The sequence below is a fragment of the Erythrolamprus reginae genome, chromosome Z (genome assembly GCF_031021105.1).
Source record: "Erythrolamprus reginae isolate rEryReg1 chromosome Z, rEryReg1.hap1, whole genome shotgun sequence".
Lineage (NCBI taxonomy): Eukaryota > Metazoa > Chordata > Lepidosauria > Squamata > Dipsadidae > Erythrolamprus > Erythrolamprus reginae.
The window spans coordinates 111,146,590-111,169,761 of NC_091963.1; the positions used below are offsets into that span (position 1 = coordinate 111,146,590).

A 23,172-nucleotide genomic window follows, 5' to 3' on the forward strand; every position below is an offset into this window, starting at 1 on the left:
TTATTTTTTGTTTTATGGAAAAAGTTTCTAAGGAACTACAATCAGCTACAAATGGAACTGCTGCCTTTTCTCTAATTAAAAAAAAATCAATTCAGGTATCCCTCCAAGCTTTTTCACCATCACAATCTTAGTGCTTTGCTCAAAAAGTGAAGTTCCATAACTCCCCTCCCCCATCTATTAATCCATTGGTTTAGACATAAATCTCAACAGAAAAGTCTCTGGTTTCAATTGCACATTACAGGTAATCCCTCCGTTAAGAACCAGTTCTATTGATATATCTAAATTAGTGTGTGTATTTGCATCTAAAATTTTTCACACATCCACCATATATGATAAAACAACCCTTGACAATTTCCCGAAAATTACTAGCAAAATTAATATTGCTTTTGTGCAGCTCACAAACATTAATCAAACAAATATACTCTAAATCTCAGAAGAACCTAAACCCTGCACAGCTATAATATCCCCACTCCCCCATCCCCCCAAGATTCTTCTATATAGTAATGTTTGGATCTCATTATAAACAAATTGTGAAGATGACAGAGGAACTGTCTTAACAAAATTCTATTCTGGAAAAAACGTATACTAGAATCCATTCAAAAGGACCCCTAACTCTCTGATTTAAACTTTCATGTGAGGTTCAAGTTGTATATATACATTGCCTACGAAAAATAAATCTCAAGAGCAAAGACCTTTGGAAACAGCATAAATAAAGGGAAGGGGTAACTTATTTGGGTCCAAAGATACCTAGATAAATAGCTCCTACTTCTGCTTTTTTACAAGTGATTTTGAAATAGTCCACCAGGCATGAACATAATATCAATTTTACATTAGTCAACCTCCCTCCTTCAACAGAATATTGTTTTGTAAACCTACCAATAAATGGGATGAATGCAAGTGAATCCTCTGGTGTAGCCAAAGGGGCCACACCCCTCTTGTTTTCTTTATTGGCTGCAGGCGCCTGTGCAGGTGGATCACAAATGTCTGTTTCCTTTAGATCACCGGGGAAGACAAAATTCATCTGTCTCGCAGGAGGAGGCATTTTACGTCCAGTTGGGGGCTTCTGTCGAAGAATCACCTCCTCTTTTCTCTCTTCAGCATCAGACTGTTCTAAAGCTTGAGATGAAGAAATCTGCTCAAAAGATTTCACATCCTCCTCCTGTTTGGCTGATCTTTGGTCCATTAGGATCTCTGGGCTGCTGGCCAGGAAAGGGTCTGGACAAGTAGAAGGAGCACTTGAAAGCACAGCAGAAGGCAAAGACTTCTCAACATAAGATGGTGTTGAGTGACTCAACTGCCTTTGAGAAATATTAAATGTTGGAAGATCACCAAAAGTAGCATCACGGAAAGAAAGAGCATGGAGCAAGCCAGTCCGGCGTTGGAATGAAGGGCTGTAGCTTCGGTAGCCAATATAACCAGAGTCATCAATGCTCTGGAGGTTGGGCTGAGAAGGATGTTTTTGCACATGTACGGAGGGAGGATCTCTGGAAGAGGCAGAAGGAATACAAGTACTTGGATGATTAGACTGGGCTCGGTTAATTTGCCCATGCTGGTAAAACCTGTCTGATGGCAATATGCACCTCCCATAACTAGGAGAAGCCAAGTCAGTCTGTTCAAGACCTTCCATGGATTGCCCATATTTCACCAGATAGTTATCTGATCTTGCGCGGTAACTCCAGTTATCATGAGCTGAAGACTGGATTAAAGTTTCTTGGGAAGCACTATGAGACCATCCCCTGGAGGACGAAAGGTCTCCCAGATGGTCTTGCGATACACTTCGGTAACGAGGTGGCATAGCACTGCATCGCTCCTCTGAAGAGCTTCGCCGTGGTACTTGACTTGAGATCCAGTTGGACAAGGCCTGTTGGCATTCAAGACGGCTAACAGGTTTGGGTCCAGCTCGAATGCATTCCCGTGGGGGCCTGCCCTCACGATGAGCATCCTTCAATCCACCATGTGGGTGATGATCAGGAAGATGTTTGGGGGGTCCATAGCAGCTGGGGTTGGGCATAGAGTAATTGGAAGGAATGTAAGGTGAGGGAGAGGCTACAGAACCTGGACAACTGCTATTAGGATACTGGGAGAAAGAACCAGAAGCTGGGATATGCCTTGGAATAGGTGCCCGTTGAGTCATTCCATACTGGACTTCCTCTGTACAGTGGGAAGGACTGGAATGGTTGCTAGTGAAATTTTGTTTGGATTCAGTCCAGGCACTTAGATGAGTTTTGTGAACTGCAGTGCTATTCAAAGGAGAAGATGGGCCTGAGGACCCTGAATGGTAGGATTGCCTATTATCCACCTGTTGTCCCTGGTAAATTTCAGCTGTTGAAACATCCCGTCTTGACTGAAATGGATAATTTTTACGAGGATAGCATATAGGTGGTGGCTCAGGAATGCTCTGTGCCCCTCCAGAGTATGGTTCGTTGCCCTTTAAGTATGCATCTTGAGAATATGCCTGGAAAAAGAAACAATGAAAAAAATGGGTAAGGACTGGTCTAAAAAGCTGAGCCACTGAGTCAAATATGTATGTATACAGGTGAACAGGTTACAAGTTATATCAATCATGGAGTATGTAAATTATATGACTTTCTATTGATAATATTTCTGTGAATTAGCAGTTACAAAACTGCTTGGATTGGACATCAAGTTTTAATTTTTGTTCAGAGCAGGAATCCAAGTTAAAGCATCCAGATAGATAACTGTCTAGCCCCAGCTGCACACATATAATGAAAGGAAAATTACCTCTCTGGGTTTGATTTCACACTTGAATACATTGTTTATAATATCCAGTGAATCTGCCTTCCTTAGATTAAATTGTAAATTAAATGATATCCACCTCAGAAATTTGCATAGTTTCAATCCTGGTGATATTCTAGATATGTTTAAAAATATGGTTATTCTCCCAAATATTTAGATAGGATGATTGTAGAGCAGTGATTTTCAACCTTTTTTGAGCCACGGCACATTTTTTACATTTACAAAATCCTGGGGCACACCACCAACCAAAATGATACCCCAAGACACTCTCCTCTCTTTTTCCATCCCTGTCTCCTCCCCCCCTTGTGTGTGTGTATGTGTGTGTGTGTACACATTCGGGAACCATTTCCAAAAACAGGTGAGGGATGGGCGGGGTTTCTCTCTTATTCTTTGGGTGCTTTTTATCATATGCTTTAAATCAAGAGTCACTTCTCTCTCTCTTTTGTTTCTCTCTCTTTCCTCTCATTCTCTGTCTCAATCATTTTCTCATTTCTCTTTTTTCTCCCCTTTTTGCTCATTTCTCTCTCTCTCTCTCTCTCTCTCTCCCTTCCTCTCCTTTTCTCGCTTTCTCTCTCGCTTTCTCTTTCTCGCTTTCTTTCTCTCTTTCTTTCTCTCTTTTTTCTCTCTCACTCTCTTTCTCTCTCTCTTGCTTACTTTCTCTCTCACTCTCTCTCTCTCAGCAAAAAGTTGTGTGACCGAAACCTGAGCTTCCTTCTTCGTGGCACACCTGACCATGTCTCGCCGCACACTAGTGTGCCACGGCACACTGGTTGAAAAACACTGTTGTAGAGCACCATCAGTGATTTGTTAAGTTTCCCCCCCTCTATTTTATTTTGTAAGTTGCAGAGAGACATTCTGGATTTGGGAGACCTTTAGATGCAATCAGGCAATCACCAACAATCTGAAATAAGATTTTTGTCCATGTAACATTTCAAGTATCTGAACAGTGCTATCACATTTTACCCTTCCAACTAATCTTTCCTCAAAACTAAATATATGAAGTTTCTTCATGGGCTTAGTTTCTAGTTCTGGATCATCTTTCCTCAAAATATTCAGTTTTTCAGAATCCCTTTTAAAGTGTGATATTCAGAACTGGATACAATGCATGATGCATAGATCTGACCAAAACAAAAACAAATGGAATACAGTGATCCAAGACCCCTTGCGACAATTGATTTTTCGCGATGTAGGGTTGCGGAAGTAAAAACACCATCTGCGCATGTGCGCCCTTTTTCCATGGCCGCGCATGCGCAGATGGTCGAGTTTGCGTGGGCGGCGGGGAAACCCGGATCTTCGTCTGCTCGCTGCTGCTGCGGCCGCCTAGCAGCTGATCTGCTCGGCGGCAGCAGCGAGGAGCCGAATCGGGCTTTCCCCTTTGCGTGGGTGGCGGGGAAACCCCGATTCGCTCCTCGCTGCTGCCGCTGAGCAGATCAGATGCTGGGCGGCCGCGGCAGCAGCGAGGAGCCGAATCGGGCTTTCCCCTTTGTGTGGACGGCGGGGAAACCCCGATCTTCGTCTGCTCGCTGCTGCTGCAGCAGCAGCAAGCAGACGAAGATCGGGGTTTCCCCGCCGCCCACGCAAAGGGGAAACCCCAGCTCCTCGCTGATGCCCCCGCTCGCCCACCCGCCAGCAAGAGGGGGAGAGATAGAGAAAGAGAGAGAAGGAAAGAAAGAGATGAGAGAGGGAGGAAGAGAGTGTGAGAGAGGAAGAAGCAAAATAAAGAGAGAGAGAAAGAAAGATGAGAAAGGAAGGAAGAGAGTGACATCATCGGGTGGGAAAAATCGCGATATAGCGTTTCGCGAAGATCGAGATCGCGAAACTCGAGGGATCACTGTACTCAACTTCCCATAATTTGAAAATTATTCTTCACCTAATGAAATCTAATATTTGCATTTGTCTCTTTTGCAACTATATTATTATAGTGGTGATTGATGTAAAGTTTACAATCCACCACTATTCCATTTTTTTCACGTACCATTAACAGGCTAATTACACCCCATGCTGTATTTTTCAATTTTATTTCAATTTTTTATTTCCTATATGAGCAATTTTATACTTTTAAATTTCATAATTACTTTCAACTTGTTTTCTAACTTACAGGATCAGAATTGTAATTCTGACTTCTAGTGCATTAGCTTTGCTACCCAATTCTGTATATTTTTTTCAGTATGATAACCATTCTATCCCTGCTTCACACAAATCATTAATGAAAATATGGAAAAGCAGAAGACTGAGTCTTATAACACTCCATTTGATGAACAAATGTTATTGTGCTTTCTTTGAGTTCAAGCTGTCTAAACATCCACTTGCCATTCCATCCCACCCGCAATTAACCAGCTTGCTAATCAGGATGTCATGTTTCAGATGTGGCTGTGTATTCTAGCATCACACATTGCAGTTCAGCAATGGAATACTTTAAGGCCAATTCTAGCAGTCAGAAATGTTTTCCTTAGTAAGCCAGACGCCAAGTCAGCAACAGTAAAGGAGCCAGGAATTACCTTATGTAGGAAAACTACCACTAGTTTAGAGGATAGGTGTCTTAAGTGATCATATTTTATTCAAAAATTGTCACTTTAGCAAAACTAGCTGCTAATACTAGGGATCTAAGGCAAGCCATAGACTTATTTTTGGAAGTTAAAAATTGAAGCATTTTAAACTTTTATAATTCCCCATCTTTGCCTTCTTCTCTAAAGAGCATGCATCCACACATACTGAACTTAATCTCTAAGGATCTTTCTTTCTCTTCCATTAAACCAGGGGTAAGCAAAGTTGGCTCTTCTATAACATGTGGACTTCAACTCCCAGAATTCCTGAGCTAGCATGATTGGTTTAGGAATACTGGGAGTTGAAGTCCACAAGTCATAGAAGAGACAACTTTGTCTACACCTACACTAGACCTTCACATTTGTTAGCATCACTATTCTTCATCTTCTTGATCTTCTTTCCAGTTTACCCTATTATCTGCACCTTCTATGAAAACCTCCTGTTTCTAGAGAATAATATGCACATTGCCATAGTAACAAATGTTTTCCTTACTATGTACTTACAATTCACCAGATGTTTAAAAAGAAGTTCAATCAATTTAGACAATAAAATAGTTATTGATCTTTTAGTTCATATTATTTTAGAACAGTTTGTGAACTTCTGTTTTTGGCATATTTGTTAGTATGTCAATTTGATCAACATAACAGCAGCAAAAGCATTATGGGTACAAAAGCATCCAATAAGATTTTCGGGGGGAAAGTAGCTGGTGTTCCACTACCTATACTTTACTTTATTGGTTTTCCGGGAAGACGAGAAACTTTGTTGTGATTATAGAACTAAGGAAGAACCCTGACATTTTAAATTTTTATTATTAAATTTATATCCATCTCACAGTGTGAGGCAACTCAAGATGTGTTGCTGGCCGTCAGTTCTTTGACAAGTAAGAGGACAATAAACCCAAAGAATGGGAAATATTAAAAGGACTGGACCCAATGGAGACTTCCCCAGAACTCTCCAAACAAGGCCCCACTACTCCTAAAAGTGAATCTCTTAACTTTTATTAACATAAGACATCTATTAGGAGGAGATGTTGATGGTCCTCCCCCCTCAAAAAAGTGATGTAGTGTCACTCTGATAGATATTTTTCCTCAGAAATAATTCCCAATAAGTTTAGTGCTGCATGCTCCACCAAAGTAAACATAGCACCACAGCCTTATATTTAGTTTCCATCTTATATAAACATACCATGCTATAAACTTGTTTTAAAGTATTAAAGTCAACTCCCTCTCTCCTTCCTCAACCACCAGATTTCCTACAGTTGGAGTTTAGGAAAGCTGAGTATAACATTGGAGATTTGCCAGGGAGTTGCTAGTATTTAAAATCCTTACAGTAATTGATGCTATTTATATATTTTGGAGAAACCTGAAGTTATGACAATTCAGTATCGGGATAAGGCTATGTCTTTCATGAAAGAGAAAGAAGAAAAATAAGAAATGTATAAATTTATGAACTCCAGAATGAAAAACAGGCTGACTCATTTCACATCTAACATTCTGCAAGTTGGCAGTCATACTAGGAAATCCTACGTATGCATAGAAAAGTAAATTGCATCATAGTGAAAAATGTCTGTCAGGTTTGCCGAGACATGGCCTAGAAGAATACTGGTGTGGCTTTTATCCCACCTCACACATCTCTCCTTTCCATAAACTTCGACCCTAACTATGAAAAGACCTTTGTTAGATAATAATAAAGTTCGAATACCATGCTGAGAATCAAAAAAATTCTCAACTGCTCCTGGCCTAGCCATTCTATTACACGCTGGAAACTTGCCCTTGATAGATGAAACCACATTTCAGACCAGGGACTTGTCAAGTTCCAAAAAAGGAGTTATGTTTAAACCAGATCTTGGCTTAAAGGAGCCATAAGAATGAAAAGAGAAAAGAGAAGAAAAGGGAAAAAAAAAGAAAAGGCTAGTTACTATGCTATATGGTATTTGTTTATTTCTGCCTGGCAGCAGCTCCTGTGAAGTTAATTAAATACTCAACTCCTCTTGCTTAATCCTGACGCAGGATAACAAGTCCATTAAAACATATACGCACTCTATTTTACATGCTACTCAGAAGTGGCTAGGCTTCTCCTTAAATCCAAATTCTGCCTTTCTGTCTGCCAGGAAAAAGTCACACTAGTTCTGGTCAGGATCTGGCCCAATATAAACAACACAGTTTATTCTTATAGGGATGAAATGCTTAAAATTTAAAATCATTACCTTTGACTTCTTTGTTGTATTTCTAGTCTTGTATTTTGGTTGCGCATTCTCAATCTCCCTTCTTCAAAAAGAGGAATGTTCCCTTCCCCTGGAAATCTCTAATGCCCAAGCTAATATTTCTTCTCTTTCTCAATCTTCCTTTTAAGTGTTGCTTTCAGGGAAAAAAATGACATAAACTAGGACGCCTCAATGTGGGAGGGGTGAAGAGAGCCAAGAATGTCTCTTCACGCATCCTGTCAAGAGTAACTCTGTAACCCCAGGCTCTGTCATTGGCTGGCTAAGCCGGCTTCCGCACCACAGGAATGCCGACACACCCCTGTGAGGCACCAGGACAGGGGGAAACCCACACAAAGGTTCCTTTGCTATGAGACGTGGAAAAGCAAAAGCAACTTGGGGTAACAGTGCTATCAACAGACCTAGAGTTACTTCATCTCTGCCTGTAAATCCTTTTGCCAATGCTTAACTGTAGACAGAGCAGTGCTCGATACAATTCTAAAATGCCTTTGTTTGGATTTGGAAGTTGTTGAGAGGCTATTATAACAGAAACTCCTGTAATTGTGATAGATGACAGAAGATAGATAGATGATAGATAGATAATAGATAGATAGATAGATAGATAGATAGATAGATAGATAGATAGAATTGAAGAGAAAAAGAACAAAGTAAAAAGGAGGTGAAAAATAAAGCCAAAGAAAAGGCAATTTGTTAATTGCTTTTTTTTCCCATTAAAAAATATTTCCTCAAGGTTCTGACCCAGGAATAGGTAATCTGTCACCCTTCCAATATTGCTCAGCTCCAGCTCCCAGGAGCCATCGTCAATTGGTTCCATTTGAAGAGATGTTGATAATTCTATGGCAGCAACATCTGAAACAAGTCAGCTTTACCAAGCTACCTAATACAAGCAACTAGATGACTCCACTTTAATCCCTCGACTTTAATAACACCTCACTTAGAATTCTAGCTATGAAGAATCTAAAGTTTATACATCATTTTAAGGACCCAATAAAAATGAGTTTTGTTATTTGCTCAATTGAAAAAAAAACCATCATAAAATATTTTCTTTGTTTGCTCTTATACTCTTGGATATTCATTTTAATTTGTAAATCATCTTAGTTGTCCTCATGTTATTTATAACCCTGAAATAATGAGTCTTTTGACATTCTCAGTTGGATGAAGAGGAAATACAAGAGTTCTTTCTTTGGGCTCACAAGGAGCCATGAGCAAGATAGTTGTCACTGAGTCTTAATGTAAAGCATACATAACACTAATTCCCTTTGCAAAAAGAAAACCATGTTGTAAGCACAAAATCAATCTAGATGGTGATGTTATGAATGTGGAGTACAGTGATCCCCCGAGTTTCGCGATCTCGATCTTTGCGAAACGCTATATCGCGATTTTTCCACCCGATGACGTCACTCCCTTCCTTTCTCATTTTTCTTTCTCTCTCTCTTTCTCTATCTTGCTTCTTCCTCTCTCACACTCTCTTCCTCCCTCTCTCATCTCTTTCTTTCCTTCTCTCTCTTTCTCTATCTCTCCCCCTCTTGCTCTCGAGCGGCAAGCGAGCAGCCGGGCGGGCGGGTGAACGGGCAAGCGAGCAGCCGGGCGGGCGGGCGAACGGGCAAGCGGAGCGGCCGGGCGGGTGAACGGGCAAGCGAGCGGCCGGGCGGGCGAACGGGCAAGCGAGCGGCCGGGCGGGCGAACGGGCAAGCGGAGCGGCCGGGCGGGTGGGCGAACGGGCAAGCGAGCGGCCGGGCGGGCGGGTGAACGGGCAAGCGAGCAGCCGGGCGGGCGGGCGAACGGGCAAGCGGAGCGGCCGGGCGGGCGAACGGGCAAGCGGAGCGGCCGGGCGGGTGGGCGAACGGGCAAGCGAGGGTTTTTTTGGAAAAAAAACAAAAACAAATTTCTATCCTTTGTCTATAAAGATAAGCTTTAAAGCCCAGAGAAAATATTATATTTTCTTATTACGTGCAGTAGAAAGTACAGTGGTACCTTAAGATACGAACCCCTCGTCTTACGAACAACTCGTGATACGAACCCGGGGTTCAGAAAAATTTTGCCTCTTCTTACGAACTTTTTTCGAGTTACGAACCTGCGTTCGGAGACTGCTGGGAAGCCCCGCGGCTGTTTTAAAAGGTAACAGCCGGGCGGCGGGGCTTCCCAGAAGCCTCCCGAACGCCGAGGCAAAATTTTGCTGAACCCCAGGTTCGGTTCAGGAGGTTGCTGGGAAGCCCCCCAGGCAGACTGCGACCTTTTAAAACACCCGCGCCGCTTCGCAGCTGTCTCCCGGAGCCGAACAGCAAAGCCTGAAGCTGAACAGCAAAGCCGAACTTCCGCATTCGGCTCCAGGAGACACATGGGAAGCGGCGCGGGTGTTTTAAAAGGTCGCAGCTGGCCTGGGGGGCTTGCCAGCAACCCCCGCACCCCGAACCCGGGTGTGGGGGGGTGCTGGCAAGCCCCCCAGGCCGGCTGCGACCTTTTAAAACACCCACGCTCTTCCCTCACCCCCGCCCCCGCAAGGCATCGCAGCGACAAGCGGGTTTTTCCGACGCGGGTCTTATGCGCCCGAGCCGGGTTTCCCCCCACATCCGGGCCCACGCACCTGTTCCAGCGGGCTATTTTCCGCCGGTAGTAACGCAGCGCCTCCTGCCCGTTGAGCAGCTTCTCGGCCGGTCTCTCGGGGGTGCTGTAGAGCGGGTGCGCGAATAGCCTCCTCAGCTTGGAGTGGGGGGGCCTGGCTGCTCAGGTTGGCGGGCGGCCGAGTCCGGAGCTTTGGACCGGCGGCGACGGCGGCTTCTTCGGCGGGGCAGGAGCAGCGGGGCTCAGCCGTCTCCGTGGCCGGACCGAGGCGCCGCCTCATTTGGGGCCAGAGGTGGAAGTAGAAATCGGCGCTGAGCAGCGCCCCGAGAAGCAGCAGAATGAGCAGCCGGTCGCGCCGGGTCCCCAGCATGGTCAGCGCCGGCGGCTGGGCGAGAAGCAGGCCGGGCGCGAAGGCAGCGGCGCACGGGCGATGCCGGGCCGTGGGTGGGAAAGGAAGGCGAGCCACGCGCCTGTTTGGCCGCGAGAGCCCGGGCGAGTCCCGGCAGGGCCTCTGCCCCGCTGCCGCCGCAGGAGCAGGTGGGGGAAGCCGAGGCAAGGGAAGCAGCAGGCAGCGCCCCGCTTGTGGCCGAGAGGCGACCGGCTGCATCTTTGCCCGGTGGCCTCTCCCGAGTAGGCAGACCGTGCCGCCTCTGGAAGGATGGACGCGTTGGGCGTTTGTTTGCATCTCGTGATTGACCGGGTGAAATAAAAGATCTAAAAATCCCTTGTCTCCCTCCGGGTTGGGGAGACAAGGGATTTTTAGATCTTTTATTTCACCCGGTCAATCACGAGATGCAAACAAACGCCCAACGTGTCCGAAAGCCAGAGACTTTGGCTAGAGGTCTCTCCGACGAGCTCCGGTTCTCGTCGGAGAGACCGCTTGCCAAAGTCTCTGGCTTTCGGACACGTTGGGCGTTTGTTTGCATCTCGTGATTGACCGGGTGAAATAAAAGATCTAAAAATCCCTTGTCTCCCCAACCCGGAGGGAGACAAGGGATTTTTAGATCTTTTATTTCACCCGGTCAATCACGAGATGCAAACAAACGCCCAACGCGTCCATCCTTCCAGAGGCGGCACGGTCTGCCTACTCGGGAGAGGCCACCGGGCAAAGATGCAGCCGGTCGCCTCTCGGCCACAAGCGGGGCGCTGCCTGCTGCTTCCCTTGCCTCGGCTTCCCCCACCTGCTCCTGCGGCGGCAGCGGGGCAGAGGCCCTGCCGGGACTCGCCCGGGCTCTCGCGGCCAAACAGGCGCGTGGCTCGCCTTCCTTTCCCACCCACGGCCCGGCATCGCCCGTGCGCCGCTGCCTTCGCGCCCGGCCTGCTTCTCGCCCAGCCGCCGGCGCTGACCATGCTGGGGACCCGGCGCGACCGGCTGCTCATTCTGCTGCTTCTCGGGGCGCTGCTCAGCGCCGATTTCTACTGCCACCTCTGGCCCCAAATGAGGCGGCGCCTCGGTCCGGCCACGGAGACGGCTGAGCCCCGCTGCTCCTGCCCCGCCGAAGAAGCCGCCGTCGCCGCCGGCCAAAGCTCCGGACTCGGCCACCCGCCAACCTGAGCAGCCAGGCCCCCCCACTCCAAGCTGAGGAGGCTATTCGCGCACCCACTCTACAGCACCCCCGAGAGGCCGGCCGAGCCCGCTGGAACAGGTGCGTGGGCCCGGACGTGGGGGGAAACGCGGCTCGGGCGCATAAGACCCGCGTTGGAAAAACCTGCTTGTCGCTGCGATGCCTTGCGGCGGCGGGGGTGAGGGAAGAGCGTGGGTGTTTTAAAAGGTCGCAGCCGGCCTGGGGGGCTTGCCAGCACCCCCCCGCACCCCGAACCCGGGTGCGGGGGGTGCTGGCAAGCCCCCCAGGCCGGCTGCGACCTTTTAAAACAGCCGGAAAGCCGTTTTTTGGGGGGTTTTTTTTTGGTTGCACGGATTAATTGACTTTACATTGTTTCCTATGGGAAACAATGTTTCGTCTTACGAACCTTTCGTCTTACGAACCTCCTCCTTGCACCAATTAAGTTCGTATCATGAGGTATTACTGTATTATCTATAATAAACCTTAGCTGAAATTCCAAATTGTAATGTAACGTAATGTTACAAAATGTAACATCATTTTATTACTTCATTTAAAAACTCACACAAGGAAAACCTTGAGCATTGGGAAGGAATAATGAAAATGGGGGATTTTTCACAAACACCAAGGACACTGTTACTTTGCTAACTTATTCAGCACCCCTCCCTAAAACAGAACACTAATGATAATATTGGTGTTGAGCCTGCATATATTATTTGTACTATACATATTGTTGTGGCTGCTGCAATGTAATTTTTGACCCAACTTTGTGTCGTACATAAAAACCACATATATTTTTAATGGTTTCAGAAATAATAAATTCAGAACACAGAATTAGTGGAGAATGATAAACAAGGCTCTTTAAGGCCTGCTTCTTTACTCTAGGCTTTCAACTGCCATTCTTTGTCCCCAAAAGGCCTTCCATTCAAATCAGTAGACACTGATGTGTTAATGTGTATTTGTTTGTGTTTGTGTATGTTTATGTGTGTATGTACTTGAATATGTGTATTTGGCGAAAATATCATCAAGCCCAACCTGCTCCCCAATCAACAATGAAGAGAATATCTCCTGGCCCTGGCAGTGTTCCCTCTAATTTTTTGGGAGGGTGGGCGGAAAAGTATAGTATCTGAGCGGCAGTCCCTTCGGGACTGGGCGGCACAGAAATATTAAATAAATAAATAAATAAACAAACAAGCAAACAAACAAACAAATAAAAAACCCACCCTGTTTTGCCTCAGAGAATTTCAAAATAAAATACTGTACTGTGTGTCTATAACAGTGAGCTCATAATAGGGCAACTCTATCAATATCAAAATGCCACTTAAATAGTTGAGCTAGTTTCAAACTAGATTTTGATTTTCTTTCTCTCTTCCTTACTCCCATTCTTTGTCTTTCTCTTTTCCTTCCTCTCTTTTTTCTATCTGTTTCTCTCTCTTCCTCTCTCTCTCCTTCCCTCTCACTCTTTCCCTCTCGGCTTCTGGGCAGGTTTGGAAAACTCTGAGTTGATGATGATTTTTAAGTGAGCGATTGCTCACTGCTCAGCTTAGAGGGAACTATGGGCCCTGGCAAATAACTCACCAGTTGCAGAATATCCTCATCTTTTGGCATAATTGAGAGCTCCAAAGCATCTTCACTGCAAAAAAGAGAAGGCATTTTTTAAAAGATTAATGATGAATAGTAATTTTCTACCACACTGCACTGTAACAAAGCTCAAGCAGGGCTGTGCTCAAAGGCAGACATTAGATCTGATATCTAAATTACAAATTGGCAAGGTTGTCACCACATGTTTGTGTTCTGTTTGACTTGGTATTCTGCAAATTTGTAAGATTATGCTCTTCTCACTATTTTAGCATTCTGGCCATATTGTTACAGAAGATAAAGATTGTAATTTAATACATCCAGCAGACCGGAGTTTAGAAAGACTGGATTACCTTTAAAAACCCCATGCACAAGCCCACAAGATTGCTAAATTAAGAGTCTAGAATTTTCTAAGGGCACTATTCTTTTCCACGTACACTGACTATTGACTATACTGTCACATCTCTTTTTATCTAAACCAATACCAGTATTCCATGGCTATGAAATTGAGCTGTCAGAATAATAATAATAATAATAATAATAATAATAATAATAACAACAACAACAACAACAGTAACAACAACAACAATTTTACGCATTAAACATGAAACTCAGTCAATTGAACATTCAAAAATGAATCACAAATACCATTGACTGGTGCTAATGGTTATTATATCTTTTATTAATTAAACATGAAACTCAGTCAATCAAACATTTAAATATGTTTATTATTATTATTATTGTTATTATTTCAGTTGACTGAGTTTCATTTTTAAAGAATAGAGTATATAATATAAATGTAAATAAAAAAACAAGTATGTAGTATTTTCATGAGATTATTGCTGCAAAGCATTTATCTTACCTTTATGATTCTCAGTAAAGGTAATTGGCTTTATTGACTCAACATGAGATACAAACTATATATTCATTTATTTTATTTATTTATTAGAATTTGTCAAACAAAAATGATAACAAGAATAAGAGAATAAAAAGGGACAATAGGCACATTAGTCCATATATGCATATCCCCTATATTATCAGAAGATATTGAAGGGGAAAAACCTACAAGAATGGGGGAAGCTATGGTAACCAGCAGTTGCTGAATTACCATTCCTACCATCCTTCACAATAGGCCAAGCTGGGTGTGGCACTGCTTGGAATTACAATTGAGCTACTTCTGGAGAAATATTAATTCCTCACCTACATTCCATTTAATGAAAACAGATTTTGAGTGAAGAAGAAAGCGTGGAGAGAAGGAAATGCTTATTTTTTTTCCTGTGCATAAAACCAATAGATATGGTACTAATAATGCTCTTCCATTTGGGTTTCAGATACTTCTAATTACAGGGGTCAGCAATCTTTCCAGAAAATAAATACCTTTAGTATTACCTTCAAACAGTTTTGCCTAAGCATCTTTTAGGGTGAAAATCTCATAAGAACATAAGGTTCTCCCTAAAGATGGCTTTCTTTGTGAGATCTCATTCTCCTCCATCCTTTCAGTAAACTGATCGCACTGCAACATTTTTGTGGTCTATCTGAACCCAATGTTAATTATTAATACAAGTACAAATGGAAAAGCTTTTTTCTTTACAATAAGGAACAGAATAAAAGTCTAATTAAAACATCCAAAGTTAAATGTACCAGGAGAATCACAATGTGATATTATACACTTTATTGATTATCAATTGATCATTATCAAATAGAAGCCTCAACCACAGTTTATTACAATAAAATCAGAAAAGATTACAGTAAAATAGGTAGCTACAGTAAGATAAAATAGAATAAAATCTAGTAGTTAAGATAAACTGAAGATAAACGATAAAATAGAACAAAGCAAAAGAGAAGAGAAATTTATTAAGTCATTTGGCTATGTAAAACTGATATAAAAATTCAGATAAGCAAAAAGAAAACTTTATAATATATAACCATCCTTACAATTAAACCCAATATGACAAAGGTATCCTGGCCTCTTTGAGACAGCTTTGAAATGAAGATTACAGCCTTATTGATGATGTGAAGGTTACTTTCCTAAACTAAGCAAGACTCCCCGCCCCCCCCCCCGCCCCCCGCCCCCAAAATATCAGCCAATGTTTTAGTTTTTAAATTAAAGGTCTAAATAAGATGCCCTTTCTCTAGAGTTGCCCTTTCTCAACAAAAAAGTGTCAGGTATCTTCAATGGGTGATGTTTCACAAATGCACAATCTTCCTTCAATTGGCACTCCCTTGCCTTACCATGAAGTCCAGTTGAGTTGAGCTCTAGAAAAAGCACTTCTAAGATGTTGAGGCATGTAATTTTTAAAATATTTTTTCTAAGCCTGATTTGTGTTGCCACTTCAAAAACTTGACACATTTAACTACTGCAATATTACCTTGGGCAGCCATATGAAGGCACCTATGGTCTTTCTTTTTCTGTGCCCTTTCATCCCAGTTCTTCCTTGATCAATATGCCCAGACCCATTATTGCATGATCCTTTTCCTTTACTTTCTATGCTGGGTTGACCCAGGAATTAAATCCAGGTATGGGATTTATTCATCTCAGCTGTTAACCAAATCTTTTTATACTGCTATCAAACCAAAATTGTACAGAAATTCAGATAGATCACATAGTGATAGGTCACACAGTTCACATTCATCTACATTCCATATTAATATGGGAGCACCAGATAAAGAATTGGCAGCTATTTCACAGTGTTGTGTATGTAACAAGTATTTATTTCAATATATTTACTCAGAAGCAAAAGGCAAAATTATTTAGCCAATTTCACATTACAGGCATGTGAAATATAGGAATAAATATTGACTAAGAAAATGATTAAGTGTATGGGGAGCAAGGATTTTACAATATCCACCAGTACCGTATCACAGTATTTAAATTGATTTAAGTTAGCTTTTGTCCTGCCTCTTCCCTATTTGTCCTGCCTCAGGATGTTTCTCAAAGGTCAAAAATGGCTCTCAGCTTCTGCTTTAGATGTTTTTAAAGTCTTCACATTTTTGTGATTTGTACACAACTCAAAGGGGTCTTTACTGCCTTTTAGAAATGTCTCCAGGTGAGGAGAGCTCACGGCATATAAACTTTTTTTCTCAGGTTGCCCATCTGCACTAAGAATTGGACAGTTTTCTAGAGGTGTAAGCACGTGGTTGTAAAGTCTCTCAGCTGTTTTTCTGGAGAATACAGCCCTGACTGCCACATTGCTAGCATCGGCTTGAATAACAAAAGTTGCATTTGGGTCTGTATGTTTTAGCATGGGCTTGGCTTAAATAGACATTTAAGTTTTTCAAAAACTGCTTCTTTTGAAGGGCTGCCTTGGCTTAAGTTTTCCCTCTCCCTTGGTTTTTAGGAGGTTAGTAATAAGGAATGCTATTTGGGCGAATGAGGGAGATGAATTGCCAATAGAATTTAGCAAATCCCAGTAAGCTTTGGAGCTGTTTTGGGGTTTGTGGGCTCCCTCGTTCTAGTATTGCCCGCATCTTCATCACCACCTCCTTGTGGGAAATGTGTTAGCCCAAATAGTCAATCTCATTCTTGTGGAATTCCTTGGAGAGTATATAATTGAGTGGCATGGAGCTTTCTTCAATACTACTCTAACCAGCTTCATTGTTCCTCCATAGTTTCAATGTAAATCAGGGCTAATTAAACTAGGACCCATTTATACAAATATTCTTGCAGGACATCATTTACTAATTGCATGAAAACTGCAAGAGTCCCTTGTAGGCAACACTCAGAATTGGAAGCACTCCAAGAGGCAACTGAGGGCTGTTGTCCATACATCTCCTTCTTTAATGCATACTCATTAATATGCTTTCCTGAGGTCTAATTTTGTGAAGATCTTCCCTTGGTTAGGTAGCAAAGGGGAGACATTTTTAACGCAAATGGCGTTTCATTGGCATCTTTCAATCTCAAAAAATTATGGTACCATGCTCTGGAAAGAGTTCCTAAAATGCCATATGCAAAGCTGGAAGAACCTCTCCAGATCATGAGTCCTGGGTAGGTTATGGAGGATAGACTGTTACTCAAGCAGAAGATCTCCCCTCTTCACATCTCTGAAATAATCCAATGGAATGGCAAAGCCAATATAATTGGTTCCAGCTACATCGCAGGAGTTATCAGAATATGGTTGTACACAGTCACGAACTGCTTCCGGGACTCTGGCTCTGGATTTTGCCTCAGGGTTTACTCCTGAAGCCTTTTCCAATGGTGGATATAGTCACAAGGCAGTGGAGGTTTGCAGTCAGAGTTTCCCTTCTACTAGCAGATGGTTTTTCTGCTTTATCTACCATTAGGGTATAGAGCCTTCTTACGCCTTCAAAACCGTTGACCATCTTCTCCTGTAACCCTGGAAAGGACCCTTACAAAATGCTACCAGCCGGACCAAGGTTTTTAATGAGGTATTACTCATCCAACATGATGGTATAACAGACGATGATCTTCCAAGTATTCATGTAAATGGGGTTTAGCCACAGTAATTCACGCATAAGCGAAGGGACCTATCTTTTTTCTCCTGAAATAATACATGCGGTGCCATATGGGATTTTGCTGGTTGAATGAAACCCTATGCTAGATTCTTATCTATAAAGAATTGGAGTTCATCTAATTCCTTTAATTTTGCCTTGGGTAATTTTGCTCCCAGCAGTATATCTATGGAACAGACTGTGGAGATGAGGGAAGGGTGTTATGTCTCCCTTGCCTGCTCATTGAATACTCATCTCAAGTCCCAGCACTCTTTGGGGATCAGAAGCAGGGGGCGCCTTTTCTTGTTCATGCATTTTTTTTAGAAAAGCCGTTTTTAATTCCTCTAATATATTTGTGCTCCTCCTTGAAAGATTCCAGTTAATGTTGAACATGTTGAAATCGCCCAGATTACAGTATTTCCCTTCATTGCCATCTGGGTTCTCTCCTCAACCCAAATGCTATCAGAATCCTCTAGAGGCCTGTATATGACACCAATTCTAAAGACTGATCCTTCTTTAGTTTGTCATCAAACCCAAAGAGTTTCAAGTAGATCACATGTTTTCTGAAATAATTGTAGTTTTATGCCCTTTTTGACATAAAAGGCAATTCTATCCCACCCCATTTTCTACTGTATTTTCTGTATACTATATAACCTGGGATACTTATATTCCAATCATTTGAATCCCTGAACCATGTTTCTGTAATTGCAACAAGGAAGAACCATGCTATCTCCGGACATAATAGCTATTAGTTCACAAAAGCTGTTGCCCAAACTGTAAGCATTAGTGCACATAGTATGGCACATTCTATCAAAATCTTGATATTTTTTTTTCCTTAGCAACAACCTTAATACTATTGATCACATAAACATCTAGTTTAAAAACAATGACAATCCCAGCAGAAATATTCTGTATCAATTAATTATTTGTGTCCATTATTCAGTTTAAATGCTTCTCCAGAAAATCCCAAATTTAATACTAAGTAGTTCAGTTCCTTTTTGTGATGGAGGCAAACCATCTCTTCTATTCACCTTTATATCAGACCAACTACAAATAACATGATCAAAATAACAAAAGCCTTCAACTTTACACCACTCTCTTAGCCACATATTGAACTCTAATAAATCCTTTTCTCCTTATATACAGGTAAAAACCTCTACAATAATAAGACTGAAGTCTAGCCTGCTACGTTCCTGGCCCAAACTCTGGAAATCTTTTTGCATGGGAAACACATTTTCTTTTTCTTGTACAGATCGTTAGTGAAAATATGAACAACAACATCAATACCACAATCCCTACTAGCATTCTTGACAATCTTAACAATGTGCTTCTTTTCTCTGCTGGGTGTAGCACCTTTTTCAAAACCTCCACCTAACTACACACCTTTTACAGTTGAATCATCAACCAGAAGATAGCTTTCTTTTTAGATAGCTTTCCCTTATCCAAGATAACCTGTTCCTCATGGACCACAATTCCCTGCCCAGTTGAGTCATTAGCATGACAAACAGCTGTACTTGCCACCTTATTATTCTCATTAAGTTCACTAGTGACACTATCACTCTTATGCAGCAACACATAAAAAGCATCATGTTTATGGCTCACTTTGCAAGATCCAACAATTGTCCATACTGCCTTCTCCTGAAGGGTCTTTGTGGAAGAGGAGGCTGATAACTGAGCAGGCAGCTCAGCAGATGATACTGGCTGAGTCGGCTACCTAATTTCACCTGAAGAGCACACAATAAAGATTCTATTTAAACTAGCAATCTACGTACAAATAGGACAGTATCCAAACTTAAAAACAGTACAGTGGCAAAGCAAAGGTTGCACTAAACCAGTAATGATGAACCTTTTTTTCCTCGGCTGCTGAAAGAGTGTGGGCACAGGCTATTGCAAATGTACGAGTGCCCACACCCGTAATTCAATGCCTGGATAGGCCAAAAACAGTCCCCCCCAGGGAGGCCAGAAACAGACTGTTTCCCAACTTCTGGTGGGTCCAGTAGGCTCGTGTTTCACCCTTCCCCAGCTCCAAAGGCCTCCCTGGAGATGGGGGAGGGCAAAAATGCCTTCTCCCATCCCATCCAGAGGCTCTCTGCAAGCAAAAAACACCCACCCAGAGCCTCTGTGCAAGCCAATAATCAACTGGCCGGCACACACATGCACGCTGGATCTGAGCTAGGGCAACGGTGTGCCACCTGTGGCCCCAGTGCCATAGGTTCGCCATCACTGCACTAAACTAAACCAGACATTCTAAAAATAAAATTGAAATCCCATAAACTTACTAAGGTTGAAATATTTCTGTTTTCAAAACACTGGTGTTTTTAAGACTTCGCTTTTCTTCAGATGCACATTTCTGGTGAGATATTCTGAGAGCTACTAGGCGAGTAATACTTTTCTCTGAAACTTTTCAGGGAATCAAACTTAAATGCCATGCACTGCCAATTTCCATTCACGGGCTCATGGATTCCCAACCTCCAGCTCTCCTCAGTTTTCTGTGGCTGTGCTTGTGGCAAATCTGGTAATCTTCCGAGTTATTCAGCTGGACCAAGGGCTGGCCTGAGAATGTTGGGAGAAAGTAGATTTGGTGTTAGGGATTCTCATGCTCTGATCTTTTCTGCCAAATGACCTGCCCCTACCATGTAGGCAAGCCTTTCCCGTGCCAGTGGTCTTTTTCTGGCTATTTCACATAGTCGAGCATGTCTGATATGCACAGATTCCTTGTGAAGTGGTGTCACTTCTTGCACGACCATGGGACATGGTGACCCTGCATATCCTCATTATTTCTTGCTTGAGGCAGCTATTAATATGAAGAGGGTAATTGTATCCTTACAATTCATATTGACTGGTTCCTAATATGATTTGCTTGCTTATTTGTACCTGGACTATCATTAAGTGTTGTACCTTATGATTCTTGACAAATGTTATATTTTCTTTTATGTACACTGAGAGCATATGCGCCAAGACAAATTCCTTGTGCGTCCAATCATACTTGGCCAATTAAAAAATTCTATTCTATTCTATTCTATCTATTATTGGAAGGGTTCCCTTCTGGTTCTTCCTTATCCTCTGCTCACTCTGTCCCAGAATGGAATAGCTGGTCCTGAAAATTGCAGGTACTTCTTACGCCAATTACAGATCCATTAAAGTAAAGGATAATAATGCCTTTAGAGGAGAGACTAGGAATGATGAGAAGAGCCATAATGCTGAAGTAGTTGGAATTTCAGCCTAATTCTGCATTTCAGTTCTCAAAATTTGACACTTTGGTTTAAGGTGGACTCAGCCTTCCACCTTTTGAGGTTGGTAACAAGAGGATCCAGATTGCTGAGACAATATAGGTGCTATTGCTAAAGCAACCAATGGCTTTCACCAATCTCAAGTGACTTCTGTGGGTACTCAAGTGTTAATTCCGTAGCACCCCAGGAAAAATAAATGATTCCAATCTGTGCCTGTCTTCAGTTTGCTGAGGCTGTGTTCTTGGCAACTCTGATGGCCTCCCAATTTGCTTAAGCTGCACCAAGGGCTGGCCCGAGAATGTTGGGTGAAAATAGATTTCATGCTGGGGCAGAGCCCTTCCAGTGATGGTGGTCCTTTTATGCCTGTTTCACACACTTGAGCAAACCAAAGCCAAAGTCCAAGTTCAGAATCCAAGCACCGAACTATAATGCTCAGTTATGAGGTCAGAAACCAAGGCATAGGTCCAGAATTAGGAAAACATGAAGTCAGAGCACACACACAGCAGGGAAGCAAACAGATCAGTTGCCTCCAACTTTACTTCGCTCCACATGCTGGATGAAGTAGCCGCCAGCTAGTACAGTTCATTAGGAGGGGCCAGGCTGTCTACTTGCAAGCAGTCACAGTGACCTCCGTTGTGCCTCCCTTCATTGAGATGAGGGAGGTAGAAATTCTTCCTCATTTCTGCAAACCAATTGCAGATGCACCTCTTCTCCCCCCCATTGCTTCTGCCTGGTGGCTCCCTCTCTCTTGAACATCATTCCCCCCATAGATTAGAATGGCCTCCACTCTAACACTCTTCCAGAAGGCGCTGAAGAACTGATTCTGCCAGCAGGCCTAGGGAATGCAGAGCAGAATGGAGCTCATTGAAGGGTTCATATTATGTGTTGTCAATGGAGCAGTAGATCAGATCTTTTTAATATACCATATTTTAAGACGCACCTTTTTTCTCCCTAAAATAGGCTGATAATTAGGGTGCGTCTTATACTCTGAATGTAGCTTTTTTCCCCACAGCCCTAACTAGCTGCTAACGATCTTATCTTGCAGGCTCTTTCATTGTTTCTCTCTGTGAAGAATGTTTTACAAGCCCAAAGTCTTTGCAGGGTTTTTTCCATTGCTCTAACTTGCTCCAAAGAAGTTTCTTCCCAGTTCTAATCAGGTGCTAACGATGTTCCCAGCTCTTAACGCTTGAAAGCTCTTTCATTGTTACTTTCTGCAAGGAATGTTTACCAAATCCTGTCTTTGATTTTTTTTAATTCTCTATTTACTCCAAATGTTTCTTCCCAGCCCTAACCAGGTGCTAACAACGTTCCCAGTTTTTACCGGCTTGCAAGCTCTTTCATTGTTACTCTCTACGAAGAAGAATGTTTTCCAAGCCCTAAGTCTTTGCAGGGTTTTTTCCATTGCTCTACTTCTCCAACTGTTTCTTTCCAGGTGCTAATAATGTCCCCAGCTCTTACTGGCTTGCAAGCTCTTTCACTATTATTGTCTCAGAATAAACGTTTTCTTTAAGCCCTTAACCAGAGGATAAAATAATGTGCTGAAGCTGACCAGACTAAAGACGCTAGCCAGATGAATACCTGGTAAGCTGATTCTTTTCCCTATTTTCCTCCCCCAAAACTAAGGTGTATCTTATATTCTGGTGCGTCTTATACTCTGAAAAATACAATATATGATTCTCTTTTATTAATTTTATTGTTTTTTATATGATGTTTTTATATTTTTGTAAGCCCCCTTGAGTCACCATGTGCGAATAGGCTGCAATATAAATCTCCTAAATAAATAAAATAATAGTAAATCTCCTGGTTGCAGCTGTGTCTCTCCTCTTTAGTTATATGCTCGTATGGTCACTCCTCCAACAGCCCTTCCAAGGTTTCTGGCCTATTCCTCTTTCCTATTGCCTCCTAGTTAAGAATCATCTGCACCTTCATGACACTCCTCATTGCCCCATTCCAAAGTCTCTGGAGCCGTCTCTTCCTTGTTATCTGAGGCAGCATCTAACTATTACAGTGGCTTCCAGTGTGCTGATAACTAATGAAACAACCATGGACAATTAATACCATAATATTTCAACTTCAGATTTTGATACTTCCTTAATTGTCTTCTATTCCACTATCTCTTGGCACAGCGAAATTAATTATCCACACTTACTTCTATTCAAGTACAGCTATATATGGAGCACTATAAGCTAGGAGATTGTCACTTTGTATATGTGATATATGTCATATATTGATGTACACATAATGAGTAACTTCACAGAGTTCCTGTCAC

The 23,172-nt window shown here is 42.6% G+C and overlaps 1 protein-coding gene across 5 annotated transcripts in view; it reads right to left on the reverse strand.

Annotated features, from left to right (window-relative positions):
• ARHGAP23 (Rho GTPase activating protein 23) overlaps window positions 1–23,172 on the reverse strand; it is a 252,063-nt gene that overhangs the window by 64,530 nt on the left and 164,361 nt on the right. For all 5 annotated transcript variants that reach the window (XM_070727662.1, XM_070727660.1, XM_070727659.1 and 2 more), the window contains exons 6-7: window positions 13,225–13,279; window positions 877–2,455 (exon numbers count right to left, since the gene is read on the reverse strand). In XM_070727662.1, the coding sequence (XP_070583763.1) occupies window positions 877–2,455; window positions 13,225–13,279 (1,634 nt within the window). The remainder of the gene's footprint in view (window positions 1–876; window positions 2,456–13,224; window positions 13,280–23,172) is intronic.